Source organism: Nanorana parkeri, unplaced genomic scaffold, assembly GCF_000935625.1.
Source record: "Nanorana parkeri isolate BGI_ZX_2015 unplaced genomic scaffold, ASM93562v1 scaffold55, whole genome shotgun sequence".
NCBI lineage: Eukaryota > Metazoa > Chordata > Amphibia > Anura > Dicroglossidae > Nanorana > Nanorana parkeri.
Genome location: NW_017306323.1, coordinates 76,711 through 99,879, shown reverse-complemented (window position 1 = coordinate 99,879; position 23,169 = coordinate 76,711). Strand labels below are relative to the sequence as shown.

At 41.1% G+C, this 23,169-nt stretch overlaps 1 protein-coding gene across 1 annotated transcript in view; it reads left to right on the top strand.

Annotated features, from left to right (window-relative positions):
* Positions 1–23,169, top strand: part of AP4E1 (adaptor related protein complex 4 epsilon 1 subunit) — a 63,872-nt gene that overhangs the window by 21,189 nt on the left and 19,514 nt on the right. The window contains exons 6-16 of the mRNA XM_018576052.1: positions 2,799–2,958; positions 3,063–3,229; positions 3,778–3,851; positions 3,957–4,079; positions 7,515–7,624; positions 9,385–9,524; positions 13,228–13,340; positions 16,741–16,859; positions 19,703–20,005; positions 21,611–21,725; positions 22,628–22,763. Of these exons, the coding sequence (XP_018431554.1) occupies positions 2,799–2,958; positions 3,063–3,229; positions 3,778–3,851; positions 3,957–4,079; positions 7,515–7,624; positions 9,385–9,524; positions 13,228–13,340; positions 16,741–16,859; positions 19,703–20,005; positions 21,611–21,725; positions 22,628–22,763 (1,560 nt within the window). The remainder of the gene's footprint in view (positions 1–2,798; positions 2,959–3,062; positions 3,230–3,777; positions 3,852–3,956; positions 4,080–7,514; positions 7,625–9,384; positions 9,525–13,227; positions 13,341–16,740; positions 16,860–19,702; positions 20,006–21,610; positions 21,726–22,627; positions 22,764–23,169) is intronic.

Sequence of the window (23,169 nt, the reverse complement as noted above, 5' to 3'; positions counted from 1 at the left end):
AATCCTCATGTCTTATCATGCTGGGCAGAACTTCTGTTTTGCAGCAGACTGCCTTGTCTCTGAAATGGATACATGGTGTCTGTGTGTACTTTCACAACCTGAGCCAGCACTACAGGAAGAGGCACTCAGCTGCAAAGGGAAGTTCTCCCCAAGCATGAGGAGAGATGAGGATTTAAAAGGAAGAGCAGCAAAGAGAAGGGAAACTACCATGGATTACAGTAAGGCGCACGTTACAGTATTGGTTTATGTTCACAAATCTTTAAGTGTATAATGTATCTTGTAGAACGGCTCTTGTTAGTTTGTCCTATTATATGATAAGCTGTTACAACTGCTGCCAGTTTCTCTTTCCTTTCTGTTATTTAGTTCCATTATTGGGGCAGTTTCTTTTCATAGAGTGAATTGATTCCAAGAAGATGGTTTAATTTAGAATACCGACAGTGCAAACTTAGATCTTAGTGTTTCAAAGTTGTTGTGTGGACAAATACATGAGACAGAGGTACTCAAACTTCGGTCCTCCAGCTGTAGTGAAATCTCATCATGCCACTGCCTCTGGAAGTAAGAGTCTTGTAATACCCTTTTTATAGTTCCACAAAACCTGTAGGGCCAAAGTTTGGCTCCCCCTGACATAACACCTCAAAAAAATGGTTAGGATTCTGTCACAGCCAGTGACGTGTATATACAAATGGGAAATACACACCCAAATTCAAGTCTATTTATAGTAAATTCAATTCACCAAAGACTGTTGCTGTGACATTAATGAGACTTGTCTGTAAAAATAAATCAAATCAACTGGACTTGTTGTGTTTTCTTGGAAGACGTTTCACTGATTATCCGACTAGCTTTCTCAGTCCAGAATTCATTCAAAATTGAGAAAGCTAATCCGATGACCAGAGAAACTTCCAGGAAAAATACAACTGCAGTTGCTTTGGTTTATTTTTACAGATATGACATGACCTGAATGAATGAATGAATGAGGACCTTCTCGGACAGCACTGAGACTTCCTCAAGATAAAGCTCCAATAATTACACAGTAAGAAATAGAAGTCCAGCCATGGTTGCATGGAAAGAACTGGGTGGGTGCATGTTGAAGACAAGTGAGTCACTTTGGGGGGGGTCATTCTTTGTCTTCTGGACTGAGCTGCTGTTCATTCTGAGTTTTCTCTGATCGGCTACTGCCAAAATCTTTATATTTCTATGCAAGTCTTAGGACTAGATGGAAAAAAAATACAAATACTTTGGCAGGTAAAATAGTCCCCAGTATAAGAATTTGATTGTTCGCTAGCTCATCCCTATTCATTGACAATTCTAGGTAATTGCAGTTTAGTCCTGCAGCCAGGTTAGAACATTTCCAACCAACCAGGTCCTGTAAATTATTCCATTTAAAGATATCCTTGCTAAAAACACATTATTTTTGCTGTTAAAGGAGCTGTAAGGTCACAGCATATACTATCCTGTTATAACATTATCATTGTAATAGGAAAACATATTAGACTTGCTTTTAATAACGCAATAAAATCTTACTTGAAAAAATCCCTTTCGTGCAGTGAGTGTTGCCTTCCACCTGCCCATCACATTCAACAACTTCCTGGATTCCCAGTGTGCTTTGCATCTCTTTCCTGCTGCTTTTATGTGATGCAATCTCCGTTTCTCAAGACTACATAGCCCATCATGCACTGCTTCCAGCAAGCAATGATAATGTTACATTGTGTTCAGTTGTAGTTCAGACGGCAGGCTTAGAATAGTGAAACTTAGAAGTGTATATTCACAGGGCTTGGTGAAATTGTGCATTGATGAAGTACGTCCTCTGGACATCTTCAATAACTAAGTTTACAAACTTTCTAGATTGATGTGGTTATTAGGAGTGGCATAAAACGTACAGAAGTTCAAGATAGAAATACATACATATCCCTTAAAGCCTTGGTTTTCAACTGGTGGGTTGTGACCCTGTGTTCAGTGGGTCACCGCATGCCTTCTACTTTTCTAGGTGAGAGGCTCCTCAGCCTCCTCCTAGTGCAGCACTGTCAGTTCTCACACCAAGCAGCCATTCAAAATATGCTGACCGGTCCTGAGCGTCAGCTTGAGGTGGGGTGGGAGTGAGCCATGGCCACGAGGGAGCTTCATCCATACTTGCATTGCTTACAGCTCCCTTGTGTGCCCTGTAGAGGTGCCTGGAGCGGAGTGACATCACATTCTGGCTCCGCCACCTCTACAGGGCATGCAAGGGAGCTGTACAAGCAATGCACATATGGATGGAGCTCCATCACAGCACAGCAGTCCACACTGGACTCCAGGCTGAGGATCCACTCCAATTCTCGTAAGGTAGGGAGACTGGGTGGATCTTCAAAAAAATATATATATATATTTTTTTTTTTTGAGTGTGTGTGTAAGAATGTCTGTGAGTGAGTTTTGTCAGTGTTTTTGAGGGCCCTACACACTAGTACAGTGTGGTAATCGCATAGTATTATACGAATGCACTAAACCACGCAATCGCACCTGCCACACATTCTGGTGTGGAAGGTGTGCTGCCATTCATTTGAATGGCAGCCCAAACGCACCACCCTCAGTTTGATTGCCCGCATCGGAACGCTCTGTACAGTAATTTTGTGCATTCCACTGCAGTGCAACTTGGGTCACGACTTAATGACCAAGGGCAAATGTGGGTCCAGAGGTTACACAGGTTGAGAACCACTGCCTTAAAGAACATCTAAAGCTGTAATAGAACCATTGTTGCTTAGTGGCGTGGGTTGTGTAGGTAGATGTCTTGGAACATGTATTATTTATCCAACCTTCTTTTCTAGGGAAATCGTGAGAAGAAAAGCAGTATTGGCATTGTATAAATTCTATGTGATTGCACCCACACAAGTACAACACATACAGGAGAAGTTTCGGAAAGCTCTTTGTGATCGGGATGTGGGAGTCATGGCTGCCTCTTTACATATTTATCTGCGGGCCATCAAGGTAAAAGATGGTCTCCGCTATAACTGAAATACCATTACCAGTAGTAGCTTATTTAAATGCATATCCCCTTTGTAAACTGTTGCATGTTTATTTCTATTACACAGGACAACCCGTCCGGATACAAAGACCTGACAGACTCGTTTGCCACAATTTTGAAACAGGTGGTTGGAGGAAAATTACCTGTAGATTTTAATTACCATAGTGTCCCAGCACCATGGCTTCAAATTCAACTCCTACGGATACTAAGACTATTAGGAAAGGATGATCCCAGGTAAAACCAATTCTTATGTCATGAAATAGACCAGTGATTGCTGGAAGTATTTAGATTTAACTTTGGGCATTTCTGACTACACTCTCCACTGAAAGAGGACCTGTTCTGTGGAAGTTGTGCCCAGAAAAGACAAGCAGAGGATAAAGGAATAGTCAACACTATGGTGGTGGGCTTCCTGCAACTGATTTGATCCTTATTACCAAGTTACAATGCCTTGTTCCACACTGCATCTCTGTATGGAGTCGGCCATGTTTGCAGAGGAGCAAGGCTTTGTCATAGCCGCTCTCCCTGATGACTGGTGATCTGATCATTGGTGAGGGAATATCGAGCAGCAGTAGCAGGGTAGGTGCAGAAAGCTCAGATCCACAGATTGAATAAAGCAGGGAAATCACTGCAGGTCCCCAGTTGCAGCTTTCTCTACTGCAAGGAATACGGTGAACAGCATTGTAGTGATTTAAGCCAAGGCATTGGTTTCAGTCTGATTCTATTTGATACAAGTGTACTTTTGCACTTTTAATAACGTAATTGTTATTTGCTGCATTTTTTAGCACCAGCGAGTTAATATATGATGTGTTGGACGAGTCTTTGCGACGAGCAGAAATAAATCATAATATCACATATGGTAAGTTAATACACCCCAACCCCCACTCCCCAAAAAAATAAAGCTTTTAAAAATAATTAGTAACGATTAAAGTTTTTTTGTTTTTTTTAATTTGTTTTATTTTAGCCATTCTGTTTGAATGTGTTCAGACTATTTATACCATTTATCCGAAATCTGATCTGTTTGAAAAAGCTGCAAAATGCATTGGAAGGTTTGTTTTATCTCCAAAAATTAATCTCAAGTATTTGGGTAAGTAGCACATATGTTTCCTGTGTGTGTGTGTGTGTGTGTGTGTGTATGTATATATACTTAAATATTGACTCCGCTGTGTGTGTGATTTATGGCACCAGCCTAAGAGTTTTCCATATACAGTAATACCTTGGTTTAAGAGCATAATTCGCATGCTTGTAATCCAAAGCGCTTGTATATCAAAGCGAACTTCCCCATAGGAAATAATGGAAATTCATAGGATTCGTTCCACAACCCAAAAATATTCATATAAAAATGATTACAATACTGTACTGTAATATAATACTGTATAAAAGAAAAATAAACCGATTATCGGTACCTTCGTGGCCGGTGTGAGGGGGACAAGAGAGAGGAGGATTATTGTGCAGGACGACTTTCACTATCACTAACGGAATCACTGCTATCTCTTGGCTCAATGGAATCTTTTTCATTTCGTGAAACCTTAACAAGGAATCTATCCAATGTGACTTTGTGTTGTCGGTAAACAGACTCATCGCTCGCACTGCTACAGCCTTATTCGGGTGGCACTTTTCTACCAAATTTTGCTCTTATTGCAAGACATTGCTTGTATATCAAGGCAACATTTTTCAGAAATGTTTGCTTGTCTTGCAAAATGCTCTCAAACCAAGTTACTTGTAAACCAAGGTATTACTGTATTGTTATCTAGGTCCACTAGAGGGTGCTTGGTTCACACACACACTGTAACACACATTTATTTTTCAAGATTGTTTGTGAGTACTGTAGCCATAACACTTTAACTTTTTTTTTTAGATGCCCAAGCCAAATTCAACACTATAAACCTGTCAGTTAATTTGACAATAACTGTATTACTAATTTACCAGTTCAGAGATGATTTGAGGATCTTAAGGTACTTGAAGTACCTGAGTGCCTTTTTTTTTTCAGTCTAACTTACTATGTAATCTGGGACACCCAGCTGCTCTAGTATGTTCTTCATCAGTAATGGGAACTGTGAACATGCCAGGGAAAGGAAAGAATTGATATGTTATTAGGAGAACCTAAAATGTTTGCTTAGTTTAAAAAAAAACAAAATCAAACTGATTTAATGTCCAGTGTTGCCAGTCGGTGTTCTTGATGAAGGGCACCTTGCTTGTTACTGTTATTCTGTACTGCCTATACCACTTCTGACTAATGCGATACTGCTAAGTGACAAAGCAGTAAAGTACATCTTTCAAGAGACACACAGGGGTTGCAACTGCAGTTCTGTTTTTGAAAATGCCATTGGCTGGCTGTATCTGGCTTCAGTACTTCTGCATCACTAAACTGGAACAAACATGAAGCAAGTCAGAGAAAAGTCAGATTATTTTGTATTTCTATATTTCTCAGAAGTCAGCAGTCGCAGACCACTTGTGTTTCTCACGTCAGGTAGTTTTTCAGGCAATCCTTTGTTATGCCATTTTGGCATGTTTATGTGCTAGCCATGCTGTATTTCCATCATACAGACTAGTAGGCTTTTTCTTTATGAGCAAAGTGTATAACGAATCGGATCAATCATCCTCTTAGCTGTATGCTAACAATTGAGAGAAAAAGCCACCTAGTGAGTACATTGGAGTGATAACCTTTTTATGAGGCTCTGTCCATTTGCTTGCATTAAGTTGAGAACAGCAGTAAAGTGCAGTTATAGTGCAGCACCATGATGTGCGAAAGCTTTTTATGTAATGGCTAATTAAGGCTATTCCTGCGAACATGTACACCGATCCGCCATAACATCATGACCACTGAGAGGTGATGTGAATAACATTGATTATCTTGTTACAACGGCACCTGGAAGTGTTGGAATATATTAGGCAGAAAGTAAATATGATATCCCTAAAGTTAATGCGTTGGAAGCAGAAGAAGGACTTGAGCGAGTTTGACAAAGGCCAAATTGTGATGGCTGGGCGACTGGGTCAGTGCAACTCCAAAACTGTAGCCCTTGTGGGATGTTCCTGGGCTGTAGGGGTCAAGACCTACCAAAAGTGGTCCAAGGAAGGAAAAAACGGTGAACCAGCGAGAGGGTCATGGGCATCCAAGACTCATTGGTGTACACGGGGAGCGAAGGCTACCGGTGTAGTCCGGTTCAATAGAATAGTTACTGTAGCTCAAGTTACGGAAAGTTAATGCTGGTTCAGATGGAAAGGTGTCACCTTGCATCACTAAGGGCATAAGTTTATTGCATATGGGGCTGCGTAGCCGCAGGCCGGTCAAGGTGCCCATGCTGACCCGTGTCCACCGCCAAATCCACCTACACATTGTTGTTTATGTGTTTGGATGAAGCACTGAGATCTTGAGGAATGCTGAATTACGTTTTACTTGCTAATGAGAACATTACATGTATGTATATTTACAGCATTGTACAGGAAACATATACATATGACAACTCCCTGTGTATCATAGATGAGAATGCATATAGAAAAACTAACATTGCACTATACTGCCACCTACAGCTCAAAAGACATATTGAAATCAGTAATACAATCGGTACATATCAGCATATGCTGTTTCATTTCCAAGACACATGAACATCAGAACTGGACAATGGAGCAATGGAAGAAGGTGGCCTGGTCTGATCATGTTTTCTTTTACATCATGTGGATGGCCAGGTGTGTGTGTGTGTGTGTCACTAACCTGGGGAGTAGATGGCACCAGGATGTACTATGGAAAGAAGGCAAGCCAGCAGAGACAGTGTGATACTTTGGGCAATGTTCTCCTGGGAAACCTTGGGTCCTGCCATTCATGTGGGAGTTACTTTGACAAGTACCACCTACCTAAATATTGTTGCTGACCAGGTATACTTCTTCATGGAATCAGTATTCCTAATGGCAGAGGTCTCTTTCAGCAGGATAATGCGCCCTGGCAAAATTGTTTAAGACTGGTTTGAGGAAGACAACCAGGGGTTCAAGGTTTTGACTTTGTTGACTTGGCCTCTAAATTCTGAAGATCTCAATCCAATTGAGCGTCTGTGGGATGTGCTGGAAAAACAAGTCCGATCCATGGAGGCCCCACCTCGCAACTTCCAGGACTTAAAGGATCTGCTACTGATGGCTTGGTGCCAGATACCACAACATACCTTCAGGGGTCTAGTGGAGTCCATGCCCCAAAGGGTCAGGGCTGTTTTGGTGCCAAAAGTAGGACCTACTCAATATTTAGGTGGGTGGTCATAATTTTATGGCTGATTGGTGTATAAGGAAAGGCTGTGAACGGACACCACTTGTTGTAAATAAGGGCTGATTTAAAAAACGTAACTTGTCTTCATCTAGTGGTGGTAGTGCTGTGCAAATGGCATTAATCCTGCTGTACGCTGGCGGAAGATTTATAAATCCGCCCCTAACACTTATGGCTACACTTGTTTACATTAAGTGGATCACATTCATACATACATGTTGTAGATTTCCCTTGAAGTATTGCTCTGAAAATAAGCATTGTTTTCTCTTGTAGGACTGAAAGCTCTTACATATGTCATACAGCAAGATCCTAACCTGGCACTTCAACACCAGATGACCATAATTGAGTGCTTAGACCATCCTGATCCCATCATTAAAAGAGAGGTCAGATGATAGAGACATTTTATTGTGAGCAGTTGAAAACTAAAAGTATTTAGTAGTATTAATAAAATAAATACTGAGCAAAAGAGAGTTCTTTACAAAAGTAGAGAATTGCTTGGGAGTTTTGGCAGGTGAATATGGTGCATCGCGGCAATCTCACCACTTTGTTTATTCGGAGTAGGTGTTACATTGAGGGAAGCTGGACAAAGAAGAGACACTTCTGAAACTGCTTTGTGCACTTTGTCTCACAATAAAACATGTGATTACTTTAAAAGCATCTGCCAATGCACCATTCTCTGCTGGGGCCATCTATAAATAGACACAGTTTTGCTGTTGTTAGCCATTCAGTCCACAAAGAACATTACGGCAGTGATTTAGGAAAATAGGGCTATTTTCTCTGTGCGCTGTAGAAAGTTAAAATTAAAATTTGATTGGTTGTCCTGAGAGGCAGCCATATTTAATGCTTCAGTTTATGCAAATTAGTTACCCAGAGCAATATATACCAGAAGTGGGTTTGCTAAGTAGGAACGGGGTTCAGAGAGAGCCTTGTTATAATCCTTCTTTTTTTTTTTCTTTCTTTTTAATATTTACAATACATACAACAAAAAGAAACCCAGCATGAATTCAAATATTATAAGGTGTCCCAAGGTGTATTTGTGCGGGTGCACGCTGCTCCATAGACTTACCTTGTGTCTCTCCTTGTCTTCTGGCCGAACATCTGAAGTGCGCATGCGCCTGCCCCAAGATCCTTTGCAGTCGCCCGAGACTCTTCAGATGTTCGGACGGGAGCGCACGGTGAAGACACAAGGTAAACTCTTGTTAAAAGGTGTTTTAAAAAAAATGTTTTTGCATGCATCTACTGCTTGCTAGCAGTAGATATATGCAAAAACACGTGGGGGTTTAATAACCCTTTAAGGTCTCATGCACACAGGCCTCCTAGGTTACACACAGGAGAAGTTTTTTTCTGGGAAGTATAAACAACTTTTATGCTTCCCAGGACATTTTTTTTTTTTTTTTTTTTTTTTCCTGGGTTTAGCTGTGTTTAGCTGCATTTATGTGTGTTTGTCTCATAAAACCAGGCTTAACGTTCCCAGGACACAGAGAATTCTTGTTTGTGTAAATGCAGCTAGACTGAATGCAACTAAACACTGCTGAACGTCCAGATGTGTATTCAGCCATAGCAAAGCATTATGTTCTTACAGATGAAATGAGCTTTACTCACACCTGGATGCATGTATTTTTATTCCTGTGTATTTGGGCCTAAAGAAGCAATTGTGATGGCAGACTGCATACCCAGTGTGCAAGAAATATGGGATATACAAAAAAGCAATGCAGAATATCCTTTATTAATATCTGTAAAATGCTCATAATGGAGTAAAATGAAAACCACCCACACTATGGGTTTAGCTAGAGTTGGCTGTCATTCAGTGGACATGTATAATACAAGGCCAACTGAGTCTTTAACACAAATAATTGCAGTGGGGAGAGGGGATTGCACGATCAGCCCCATATTGTATTGAACTTATCTGCACAACCTCCACTTTATAGGTAACGTATATGAGAGAAGGGCATGATTTATGAGGGCTTGCCATTCATTAATTGATTTGTTTCTGTTTCAGTGTTTCCTGATCAATTTACCATGCAGTCTCTTTGTTTCCATGAATTAACACATTATAATAATGTGCAGTGTGACGTCTACCGTGTGCTGTGGAGGGAGCCGTTCGCCCATTTTATAGTTTGTTCTTTTTCTTTCTTTCATATAGACATTGGAACTCCTGTATCGAATCACCAACGAGCAGAATGTCACCGTTATTGTACAGAAAATGTTAGAATACCTGAAAGAAAGCAAGGATGAATATGCAATAATCACATTGGTTGGGAAAATAGCGGACTTGGCAGAAAAATATCCTTTTTTAACATGTGCAAAATGTATTGATTTGACAAGAGACAAAATTAATCAGTTATATTATCCTGAAGCTATTTGGAAGGCTTGCTCAGTTCAGAGAAAATGGCTTTTATATGTAGTGGATATTCCTCCTTTTCTCTAGTGGAGCACCACTTAGCGGTTTTCTGTTTGTGATGCTGAAAAGATGATTGAAAGGTGGCATGAAGCTATGGCTGCTTAAATGGCTTCATTTCCTGTCAACTCTTATGCTGCATTCATCCCAATAATTATACAGTCAGGGAAAATTCCATCCTTTCAAACTACATTGGATGTAGTATCCAGCGTTGTCTGCTTTCCAGACTGCTAACCATACCTCCCACATAAGCTTCATAGAGGGTACTTCTCCAAAACTGCGGTTCTCGAATACTTAGCTGAATGTCAAATTTGTAAATTTACATATGCCGGGGGTTGCAACCATGTTTAGTCCTTTTAAATGCAGGCGGCGCTTCATGCTTACAAGTAGTACAGTGTGGGGCCTGTCCTTTACTGTTCTTTCCCTCAGATTAAACCTGTCATTGTGCATGAAGCAACCCTGTTGCTGGATGTGAGAATTTACAGCAACTATCTAAGAAAAAAAGCTTTTTTATTTACTTTGGACAGACGTTATGGTGAAAAGCTGTCTTGAAAATCTCCTGATGCTGCTCCTTCTCGCTATGTGATTTGTTTTTTTCCATCAACCCCTATATCACTATTGCGCCCTAGCACACCCAGAAGTGTCAGATAGCAGCAGTGTCTGAAGTTTTAACACTCCGTTTAAGTATAACAACCTTGACCCATTAGCTTGTGTTTAGAGTGTATTTCCACTTCAGCAGCCACATTGGGATAAAGCCTACTTTATATTTGATACATGTTCCCATTCACATTGCATAACTTAAAAATTGCTGCTTTGCGTGTTAATGAGAGTAAGCTCTTCGGTCTGACCCTCCATCTGCCACTAAAGTTTCACTCTCAGACTGCTCAGAGTAGCTTGGAATCTACCCAAAGGCCTTCACCAAAGAAACATTTACAAGGTAAGAAATATGTTTTTAGAATTTATGATTTTGGTATGCTTTGTGAATAGGAACACATAAACATATAATGGAGGTTTTCTCGAATTTGACTGCAAACGTGGAAATACATTTTAAGCACTGGATGTTATGGATCTTATCAATGACAGACTATAGTGGCTGTAATTTTCCCTCTCAGTTGTGAGTACACTGCCTATCAGTATGGTCCAGATAAGTGTACCATGCAAAGTGCTAATAGATTTGAATGGCATTAGAGTCATAACCTTTTACTTTTAATAAATCTTTACTGGATTTTAACTGTGAGTGAGTACAATATACATTGTAATAACAAGGTACAGAACACCAGCATAAAAAATCAGCTGGTTTGACACTGCAGTACAAATACTGTATAAGAGTAAGCCTGTGTGATGGTGGTTGTGGAAGGGAAAGAAACAGGGAACGCAAAAGCCAACCAATCAATCTCCGGGGGCAATATGGAAGCCATTGAGACCATTTAAAAAAAATATCACATATGTATGATTTTGATAAGAGCGCATACGTTCATAAGAACATTGTAGGTTTGTCAATTGGAATCATAACCTTTTTTTTTTTTTGTTTTTGTTTTTTTTTTGTTTTTTTGTTTTTCAATCAAGAAATTTTTTATCTTGTTGTTGTTTTTTGTTTTGCGTATACAACATCATACAAACATATCAAAGACATTCGTTTACACTTGATGGTTTGACATGAATCACGGTAAACCTCAGTTCTTCCCATACAACCAATATGACCATAGAGGCACTATACTGAGATATAGAGGTCAACAGTTGCTAGGTAACATTATTAATAAACCATTGCTCCCATATAGCCAATGACTACATGGGCACCGGAGGTAACTGAGATAAGGATAGATGGACATAGAGGGCCGCGCACTTTCCGCTTGCCGCCCTCATTATGCATCTAGGTAGGGGGGAGGGGAAAGACATGGAAGGAAATGGGGTTTCAGCAATACATTACAGGTGAGGGTTAAGGGAGACCTGACTGAGGGGGGGTCCTATTACAGCGGTTCGGGGTGGAGGATCTCCCTTCTAGTTCAGAGTGCAAGTAGGCTAGCATCAAATGCGCGCGTTTGTAGATGTTGGATCCAAGGGTCCCAGATCATCTCAAAGCGCGGGACCTTATCTAGCAACCGTGCCGTTAGGCGCTCATTGATAAAAACCCAGTGAATTCTACATTCTAGTTCTGCAAAAGGCACAGTGGTGAATTTCCATGACTTCGCCACTACCTGTTTTGCCGCTGTGAGGCCGTGGAGTAGGAATTTGTGCTGTTTTGGTGTGGCATTTTCAGGGGGTATGTTGAGAAGAGCCACTTTTGGGTCAGGCGTCAGTGTAAGGGCCGTGACTGTTGACAAAAAGGCAAAAACTCTATTCCAGAAGTTCCACACTTCTGCCACCATACATGCATGTAGGAACCCACCTCTCCGCAGCCTCGGAAGCATTGCCCATCGTGACCTGGGACAAACGATCTGAGCCTACTGGGTACCAAGTACCACCGATATAAAAGTTTGTAGTTAGTTTCCAGGGCCTGCGTGCTCTGAGAGCTAGATTTGGTCACTTCCCAAATGGTGTTCCAGCTGTCCTCATCTATGGGACTACCAAGGTCCTTTTCCCAGGCTAGCATGTAGTTATGGCTGGGTGATACTATCCCCAACATTACCTGGGCATAGAGTTGGGAGACTAGACCTGGTGTGAAGGGGTCATCCAAGCAGACCCGTTCAAACGTGGTGTACAGTGGCCCTGTAGGGAACGTTGGGACTTGTGCAGAGATAAAATGCTTGACCTGCAGGTAACGGAACAGTTCGCTGGCCGGTAGCTTAAATGATTCTTGCAGTTGTTGGAACGTTTTTGGACCCGCAGCAGTGTACAGTTTGTGTAACTTAGTCGCATCTCCAGATACCCAATGTCGGAATGCGAGTGGGGAATCACAGCCAGGGGGGAAGGCGGGGTTTCGCAAAAATGACAGGAGGGGCGGTGTAAAGACTGGAGGTGACTAGAGTATTTATGGGCGTCCCAAAGGCGTAAGGAATGTCGCGTGATTGGGTTCTGTATCCCCTGTCTATCTTTGGGAAGTAACCAAAGGAGGTTGTCTATCTTCAGGGGGTCACTGTCGACCGCTTCCAAGGAGACCCATAAAGGGGGATCTGCTGTTGCATGGTACTTTGGAAGCACCGCTAACTAGGCCGTGGAATCATAACCTTTTAACAGTCTGCTACACCTTCAGATGATAAATTTGGAAAATTAAAGTAAATAGTTGGGGAGTAGTAAAAGTACCAATCTGCAACATCTACAACTCTGTACACGTACAGTATATCAGTATGGAAAACATTTTCTAATTCATATTTATAATCTAAACTTAGTACTGGGCCACCCAGGCAAACTAATAATTGACTATGGTGTATGCTGAGCAGCCGTTCTGCTGAGCATTCTAAAGCACTGATTGTCCTCTTTAGGGCAAGCATTCAGGTGTTACTTTTATTCACAGTGCCTTATTCCACTGACATTCTAAAACCAGCTCACCCTCTTCACTTTGATATTCAGTTGGAATTCAGGTTAAACACGGCACAGTGATTCTTAATGTATTTGTCAAATAGAGCTTTTTTTCCTTGACACTGCTCTCACATACTCCCCAAACAACCAGTGGTTTGTTGAAACCATGAATATTGTATTTTCTATTGGAGGAGACATGGTGCACCCAGATATTCCCAACAACTTTCTTCGACTCCTAGCTGAAGGTAAGGCATCAGAAATAATATCTGTGACTTCAGGATGGTTTTTAAATAAACGGTATTGTCTTGGCTTATGAGGTATTAAATATGTTATAATGGACAAGCAAAAAATGCGCCAGTGCAATCCTTGAATTCCTTAGATGGCGGACAGGCATAGGCAGGATCTTAACTTTTTAAGAGACACTTTGCTTTTATGACTAACCGTACCTGCATAAGTGTTTGAAGAACCTTGGAATCATTCAATAAAGGAGTATTCAACAACGTTGGTGGAATTATCAAATAGGAATGATTGCATTATTAGAAGAAATATGTGGTACTGCCAATGTTACCATGGGAACAAAATATTCCTTTTATGGCATAAATATTCCTTTTCAGGATGCGCTCTCGTTTAGTGAATAGGCTTGTGTTAAGGCAAAGGATATACAGTTACTTGCAAAAGTATTTACCCCCTTGACATTTCCTATTTTGTTGCATTACCACCTGGAATTAAAATGGATTTTTATTCTGATTACATGTAACGGGCATACACAAAATAGTCCAAAATGGTGCAGTTAAATGAAGAGAATAACATGTAACCCCTACATAAGATCTGGAGCAACCAATTAATTTCAGAAGTCACATAATTAGTTAGATTGCACACAGGTGGTCATTATTTAAGTGTCACGTGATTACCTGTTCTGAATGGCCCCAGAGTTTGCAACACCACTGAGCAAGGGGCACCACTAAGGAAGGGGCACCGTGAAGACCAAGGAGCTCTTCAAACAGGTCAGGCACAAAGTTGTGGAGAAGTACAGATTAGGGTTGGGTTATAAAAAATATCCAAAACTTTGAACATCTCGCGGAGCACCATTAAATCCATTATTAACCACTTCATGACTGAGGCCCTTTTTTCATTTTTTGCACCCATGTTACATTCCACATTTTAGGCCTGAAAATGACGTAAAACCCCCCAACATTATATATTTTCTGAATGCCAAGACCCTATAGAATAAAATGGTGGTAGTTGAAAATTTTTATGTTGCGCAATATTAGCGCAACTCCTTATTAAACCCCAAAATTTAGTGACAAATTTAATTAAATGCCCCAAAACACAACAAATTACCCATTTTTTTAATGAAATATAAAAGATGAGGTTACAACGAGTAAAACGATACCCAACATGCCCAGTTTACAGATTGCGTGCGACCGTGAAACGGCGAAAAACTGCAGTACCCCAAAAAGTCAATAAAAGACGCTTTAAAAGCCCCCACAGGTCATCAATTTAGAGATACCCCAAAATACTGGCCCTAGAATTATTGCTCTCAGGCCGGCGTGCGCGGCGATACCCAACATGTGTAGCGCGTTCGTCGTTTTCATGCGTAGGCGCACCCGACGCGTGTTTACGTGGCGACGCGCGTGCTCGCGGGGGCGGGGTACTTTTAAAATTTTTTTTTTATTATTATTAGATTTATTTTATTTCATTTTAATTTTAAAAACTGTTTTTTTTTTTTTTTTTACTTTACTTTGACTGCTATCACATGGGGGGGCTTGCAAGCCCCCCCATGTAATAGCAGATGGTGGTGACAGGTCCTCTTTAAGGTGATGCTGGGGGTCCAAAAGACCCTCAGTGTCACCTTTACACTGGAAATAAGCTATTGAAGTGCAGATCGCACTTCAATAGCTTATAGCTGGGCTGCAGGAGCCCAGAACTGACAGCCCAGGGACCGGAAGTGATGCAATCTGCATCGCTCCCGGTCCCATAGAACGGGGAGGGGATCGATGAACGGAAGTTCGTCGACCTCCTCCCCAGCTCCCCGCGGACACAAAGATCGCCGGTCCCGGGCCCGTAGGAGGGGCAACGGAGCCCGGGAAGCACGGCGGGGGTGTCCGGGGGGGGGGGGCGGCCCCTTCTTCGGGACGCAGAAGCGATCTGGCGACAGGTAAGTCACCAGGATCGCTTCTGTTGTAAAGCCGACAGTCGGCTCTACAAGTTTAAACAGAGTCCCGGCGGCAAAAGTCGCCGGGAGTCTGTTTAAACAGCCCCGATGCGGGCGACGTACACTGTACGTTGTCAGTCACGAAGGGGTTAAAGAATATGGCACCATAACAAAGCTTCCAAGAGAGGGCATTCAGAATGTTCTGTTCTTCCTAGTGTGGCATGAGTGCTCAGTTTTGTGGAGCATTCTTCCATCTTGGCAAGCAAAGCTTTTGTAAGAAGCTCACTCAATGAAACGTGGATAAAGTGGGGGTGTTCAACGCATGGTTAGAATGGCTCACTGGTTTCACCATACTGGGAGAAACATTGACAGCCAAAGGAATCTTGATGCACCTCAATGATTTTTAAAGGCACCGTATCAATTTTTTTTTCTCAAGAACATTCTATCAATCTAGTTGATCCTGAAGCAAACTAGTAAAAATCTGTTCTTCAAATTTGGTCTCCAGGGAAATTTTAACACTAAACAACGGTAAAGGGGGAAAGGGAGATGAGGCAGCTTAGCATCTGTATATTACCATACAAGTTACTGATCAAAGCAGGCCGTTAATATCAAGACGAGACAGATTGACTGACTGTAGTGATATGTTTCCATAGAAATATATTAGATCCTGTAGATTAGGGTTTGTCAAAGTAGTGGCCTTTGACCAGAGTGACGAGTACAGCTGGAAATGAATCCTGAGTTTCGGTATGTACTATTTTGGAAAAAGAAAAATGAGTATCTAGTCGACTAGTATGCACTCCTTATTTTCTTTAAAATACGAGCCTATACATGCACCCTCCATATACACTGAGGTGGTAAAGTTTGAATCAATTTAGAGCAGATATGTCCAAGGTCTGTGTGTGTGTATGTAATATATATTTACAGTATCAATGTCAAGGCAGTTCACTTCTCCAATGTGGTATATAAATAGAATGACTGGGCAAACCGAGCCAGTAAAGTGCATAAGGAGGACCATCCAGATAGAAAGTAGGGGGCATTCAGTGATTATATAGCAGTAAAGAAAGCTGTAGGATAACTAGAATGTAGCCATAATGAATGACACCATTGTGTTCTTTAGCAGGTAGGTGTATATTTGCATGAAATATAAATAGTGTATTTTACATTTTATTTGACCAGTAATGTATATTTGCTTTATTTTCATGAGAGATGATTCGCCTTTTCTCTGCTTTTGTAGTTATATTTCTCCCTTGAGCCTCTGCCCCTATTTGTGTTATCTGGCTCAATAATGACCTGATGCAGCAGAGTTGATATAAGGATAATTTAAACTGTCCTTTTGGGGATCCATGTGTCCCCATGCACATACAGTCTTCTGAATAATATCCTCAGCCTGATGATTTTACATTTTCAAATGGTGAGGGAAGTTTTATTTTGGTCCCTTTTTGTCCAGTGGGTCCTCTCTCTGTTTAAAATGTAATTCTTCATCTCTGCAGGATTTTCTGATGAAAAGGAAGATGGACAGCTGAGGCTGTATGCAGTGCAGTCTTATCTTGCCTTGCTGGAAATGGAGAATGTGCATTATCCCCAGCGCTTCCTACAGGTTATCAGCTGGGTAAGGAAGATATTAGTGAAAAGCCTGTCTTTGTGAGGGGAAACATGGAGCAGACATTAGCATTTTCTTTTCAAAGGCCGGGCTGCTTGCTTCGGAGCAGCCATGTAAATTGGCTGTTTCACACTGGCTAACTTCTAATTATACTCTTTACTTGCCATCAGAGGATTTTACAAATAAGTCCCAACAGCATTTTCCAGTTTCTCAAATTGCAGAACTTTTTAAATCTGCTTACAGAAAATGCTGCTTTAATTACTTGTGGATTTATTTAATTAAAATGGTACATTTTGCTTTTAGGTAATGTCCTTCTTGTGGAATGGGGTTGCATTACTTGCCTGTTTCTGTTTTATTTCATATACAGAATCCATTAACCCTTTATCAGCATATATATTTTTCAAAAGCAAAACGAATCATTTGCATAGAAACAATATTTTGCAATAAAATTTAGAATGTAAACGCATTTTAATTAGACTAATCATTTTCAGTACAACTGGGCAAGACTGAAGGAAAATTAACAAAATATAAAATCTGTGATTTTCTTTAAAGTGCAATGCCAGTTGTTTATGATACACAGGGGGATTTATCAAAACGGTAGCAGACAGAATCTGGAGCAGTTGCCCATGGCAACCAATCGGCTTCTAACTTTTATTTTCAAAGCTTAACTGACCACACTGGAAAGAGAAGCTGATTGGTTGCCATGAACAACTGCTCTAGATTCTGTGTGCTCCAGTTTTGATAAATTCCCATCACAGTGTCTTGAAGGTGGCCATACACTGTGTGAATGTTGGCCAGTTCTTGAGGAACCGACTGGCAGCACCCTTTCGGCCGGCATCCCTCAATAAGCTGATTGAAGGAGCCGGTCAGAAAATCTTCGAATGAACAGAGCCAGCAGCCAATGGGCTGCCAACTTTGTTAGGATATTCTGACACGGGCCAGCGGCTGCTGTCAGATTGCAAAAGGAACAGCAGGGATTGCTCGATTAACGCACAGTGTTGATGGAGAAATCTGCTCTAATTGTTTTTTGTCCAGCCTTACTAACTGAATTTCAGTCAGTTAGGGTTTACATCTACTTTAACCCTTTCGCTGTTGCTGACATAAAGCATACCACAGATCAGAACTGCGTCAAGCTGGCAAGCTCAGACTCTGCTGAACAATGAATAGCTTTGATCAGCTACTGGTAGGAGCGGGTAGGCCAGTAAACGCATCTCCTTCACTTTCTGAATGTGTTTATTCGTGCTGGAGGAGGTGTGCAAAACATGATTGGCATGTTTACTACTTCTGCCGGTTTTCTTGAATGAACACAGGGGAGCTCAGTACTGAGCACCTCTGTGTCCATTAGTAATTGCAGAGGAGAAAGAGATTGAGGACTTTGTAATAAAGAAAAAGATAGAAGACACAGAGGGGAAATATCAGGGGTCTGCTTAGACCGTTACTATTTCTCCAAGGGTACCGGACTCCTTTAGAGTATATACTATGGGAGCAGACGCAACCTGGAGCAGTTTCCCATAGATCCAATCAGCTTCTGTATTTAGTTTGTTCAGTTAAGCTTTGAAAATGAAAGCTAGGAACAAATTTTGTCTGCTCCAGTTTTAATAAGTTCCTCTCTCTAATTTTAGTGTATTTTTTATTGAAAATATCCTTTTGGGAAAGTGCCCAGTACCTTTTTTAGTGTGTGTGTCCCCACCCACCTACTTACCTGTCACCGCCACCGGTCCCTGAAGCGATCCTCCGTCTTAACTTCCTGGCTGCTGGGAAGGAGGTTAGCAACCTGTTTTGCCGAGAGGAGGAGCGTGCCCTGTCTATGGACGCACACAGCCACTTGCGGGCACGGCCAGGAGCGAGCAGCTGCTCAGTTGATGGCGGCACCCGTGCAGGGGGAAGAGCTATGCGGGGACCCACTAAAGAACGGAGAACTGAATATTTTCATTTAAGGCAACAAATGAGTTTGAAAAGTATGGGCCCCCTATTTATTAAAAAGAATGAAGCTTGAATATCAATTTAAGCCATCCATCCAACACATTGTAAATGACTATACCATTTGATATATAACTTGCTGTTGATATCATTTTATACTTTAGATCTTTCAATGTTACTATTTTTTAAAATTGATACATTTCTGTATCCTGTTGATGTTTTATACTGTTGCCTTAAAATAAAAATATTGAACAAGAAAAGTTTTAGTTCCCTGCAGAATCAGCTGGTACCCTGAGCATTGGCCCTGATATCCTATGTTAGGGTGGCTCCTTTGCCTTGCTGGGTCATACGCAGCCATCTTTGTCTGTGTTTTTAGTAAGCTGTGTGTCTCCACACACACCCAGGCACAGCAAAGCAATCCACTACTGTGCTCTCTGCTCCTCTATCCTCTTTTTTTTTTCTCCAAGCTCGTATAGAAACAGCTGCTGGAGAGTGTTTTGTCTCTTGTACTGGACAGAAAGTTCAGTGAAGCTGCAATCTTTTATTAGCAATCTTTGTAGCTGCTTCTATGCCTTTTCAATAAAGAGACGCCATTAAGAGGATTCCTACGAATGCCAGCTCTTTTCCACTTCATTCTGTTGATTGGGTGTGGCAGAGACTCCGGCTGAGCACTGCGGTCCTCCTGGAGTATATGGTCTGAGAAGGTAGAGTGGCTTTATTCTTACATTCCAAGATGAGCTGAGAGACTTGGAGCTGTTTGGAAACATGATGACTGTAAGTGCTTGGGCACAACTGTAAAGAAATACTTTGCTGGGCAATGTGATTTATTGTTTTTTAATGTGGATTCAAAAAAGTTTGACAGTTTCAACTACCTGAAGTATGCTACTGACTTTTTTGTTTTATTTCCAATCCTTCTATTTTGTTGTATACAGGTGCTGGGTGAATATGCCTACCTTGCTAAGCACATGTCTACGGAATCTGTGCTGAGGAAACTGTATGGCTTGCTTTGTCAAGGGTCTGTTACTTCTGAAACTAAGGCCTGGATTATGGCTGCAATAACAAAGCTGGCTGCAGTCACTCCACATTCCTCATTAGTGGATAAACTAATCCAAGAATTCTCTACCTGTCTGGACACAGGAATAAGGCAACAGGCCTGCGAATTAAAATCTCTGTGGGTGGATACGCAGCTAATACAGAGACTTTTTCCACTAAACTCCAGCTGTGAAGACTTATCGGTAAATAAGTGATTACAATTCTTTGTCTCCACCTTTCAACAACCAAATGTCATTTACATTATAATCAACTTAAAGGGCCAAGTCAGATTTATAACATAGATGATAATGACAATAACAAATGAACTAAAAGTTCTTGTGCTTGTGTAGAAGTTAAAGTGCTTTTTAAAGTAGATGTAAACCCAATTTTCTATAATAATACCTGGCGATCCTGCTATGAGGGTCCTTGTTCAGGCACTTCCTGTTATCAGGTGACAACACTCTATTCTTGTCTCCTAAATTATCTGCTGTGTTGTCACCCGGTGGTATGCGGTTTTGTTGAAGACCGTGCGGTTGCTGCTAATTGCCTTGGCATTTTCTGAAGTTGTAACTATCAGAAAGCCCTGAAAATGCCTTGTGGCTGCCGATGGAGCGCATAGGTGTAGACAGGAAAAGGCTGGAGGAGATCAGCAGCACTAAGATGCAAAAAAGGGTAAAAAAACCAGGAAGATTATTTATGATATGCAATGGTTTGGCAAATGGAATGTCATCTAGTTAGGGTATAGATCTACTTTAAAGAGACACTGTCACTTTGTCCATTAAGGGCAAGTGATGGTGTCTGCTGCATTCCCATGGCACTCCTTTATCGCCCCCTTCTCTTTTGCAGCCCATGCTCCATTGCTGTAACCAAGCAGGGCTTCCAGATAAGGTGGAGTATGTGACCTCACTTATGTGGCACTGCTCTGGGCTGAATGACCAATCACCAGACCTTGGCATGATTCCTTGGGGGAGCAGTAATATCATCCACACAGGTCAGCTCCAATGCCATCTGACCACAGAGATTACCCAGGGTGAGCTCCTGTAGCAGGGAGGTGGCAAAGGAGCCGAATGGGTGAGTATACCTTACCAAGGAGGGGGGCGGGGGGGGGGCGCTATCAGCAGACGACATCATTATGAACTGAAAGGGCAAAGTGACAGTGCCTTTTTAAACGCTTCTACATTCCACTTGCTCAGCTTTAAGGGAATGCATAGAGGTTATGTTTGTATTTTTCTACATTTATTATGGTCAGGACTAAAAATATTACTTTTTTTTTATTTATTTTTTATATACTCCCGGTAAAAATGAAATATCAAATTCCCATTTACTGCCAGCAGGTTGGGCCATGGGCTCCTTATCACCCGTTTTTATCTAGTTCACTGAAAAAAAACATTTTTGTTTACAGAGATGAATAGTTTGAGCTATAATTTGCTATGAGTCTGCTCTAGTGAGAATGAATTCTATGGATAAGTCGGAGAGAGAGTGTCTGAAAGGAGAGCTCTGTGCTCTATTCTTGGAAAACCCATAATGGTCTGAGAATCAAGTATCATTGGTGCACCCTGTATTAAATATTTATTTCTAAAACAAGGATTTTAATAACTAAGCAAGAGGATTTCTGCAGCCAACATGGTACAATAATCGTTTACTGATATAAATAGTAAAGAAACAGCTATAACACATCAGTATAGAGGTGTATAAACCTATTAAATTCTCATAAACAACTAAAACTCACCCATTATAGTTTCTCTTTGAAGTAAAATATTGGCATGTGTGTGTGATCATGCTCTGAACACCATGTTCTGTTCTTGCAGGTTGATGCCTCTCTTTCTTTCCTGGATGGATTTGTGGCTGAGGCTCTCAGTAAAGGGGCAGCACCATATAAGCCTCATCACCAGCGCCAAGAGGAAAAGTTATCCCGGGAAAAAGGTACACACAGAGTGATTAACCTTTTTGTGGTGATATTTTCAACAGTTTGACCGCTTACTCTATACTGTATAACTCGATTGGACTTGTGTATTTTTTCAACCTGACTAACTATGTGTTGATATGACATACAGCATATCAGCAATTTTAAATCATGGAATTGGGTTCAGTTTCTGAGGAACATATATTTGTTTTGCATGTATGTAATGAAGACTGTAACTTCCTAGCGAAGTGTTTTAAAGTCTAAGCTGTGCCAGCTTGGAAGTAATCCAGAGTTTTCTTAAGGTTCAGTGCTACTGTGTGCTTGTGGACCAGATGGGGAAACGGATATTTCATTAGGGTAACCACTTTTCCTTAAGAGGATAGACTTAATAACATGACTCGAACAATGCACGACCTGCTAGCGCTTTGATCTCTGGCTGCTAACCTGAGCTAAAGCATTTAGCTTTTGGCAGATCTTTTATAGATTTATGAATGTGTCTGTAGCTGTTTTGTATGTTATGACAGCACAGAATATTAAACTGTGAAAATATGCTTTTATTGGTTATCTAATCTGAACATTTAGCTTACATCTAAGGTTTGCCATATTATGGGCTGATGTCTCTCCAAAAATGACAAATGGGGACACCTGTACCAATCCAGTATGGTGATTCTGCAGTCCCGGGCCCCACCTTTTAATGCTTGGCTGGCACATTATAGTAGTGAGTGGTTTGTAATACTGCTGGACATCCTTTCTTTCACATTGCAGGAAGGTTTTAAAAGGCCCAGTAATTGCAGGGGATACTTGAAATATGCGGGCACTTGTAAAAATCATCCAATTTTTTTTGCCACCTTTACCCACAAACCACAAATGGACATTAGTAGACGTTTACTAACTGAATTTTACTATTGTGTATTTGTCTTAGCTTTGAATCTGGAACCCTATGGGCTCTGCTTTTCTCCGAGTTTGCCTTCTGTAGGCCTGACTGATGGGCACTCTCCCTCTGGAATCTCTGTGGCATCTGAGGCTTCCGGGAACAGTGCTGAGACCAGCCAAAAGGAGTAAGTAGACTGTTCCATCAACTGTTTAGTAAGCGCTAGATCAATCCTTCAGTCTAGTAGAGTAAAAGCTAGATACTTGATTCAGTTTAGAGTTAGATCTATGATTCAGCATATTAGTAAAATATAGATCGATCCATGCTTCAGTCTAGTATAGTAAGAGACAAATCCATGCTTCAGTCTAGTATGGTAAGAGACAAATCCATGCTTCAGTCTAGTATAGTAAGAGACAAATCCATGCTTCAGTCTAGTATAGAAGGAGACAAATCCATGCTTCAGTCTAGTATAGTAAGAGACAAATCCATGCTTCGGTCTACCATAGTAAGAGACAAATCCATGCTTCAGTCTACCATAGTAAGAGACAAATCCATGCTTCAGTCTAGTATAGTAAGAGACAAATCCAGAGGCG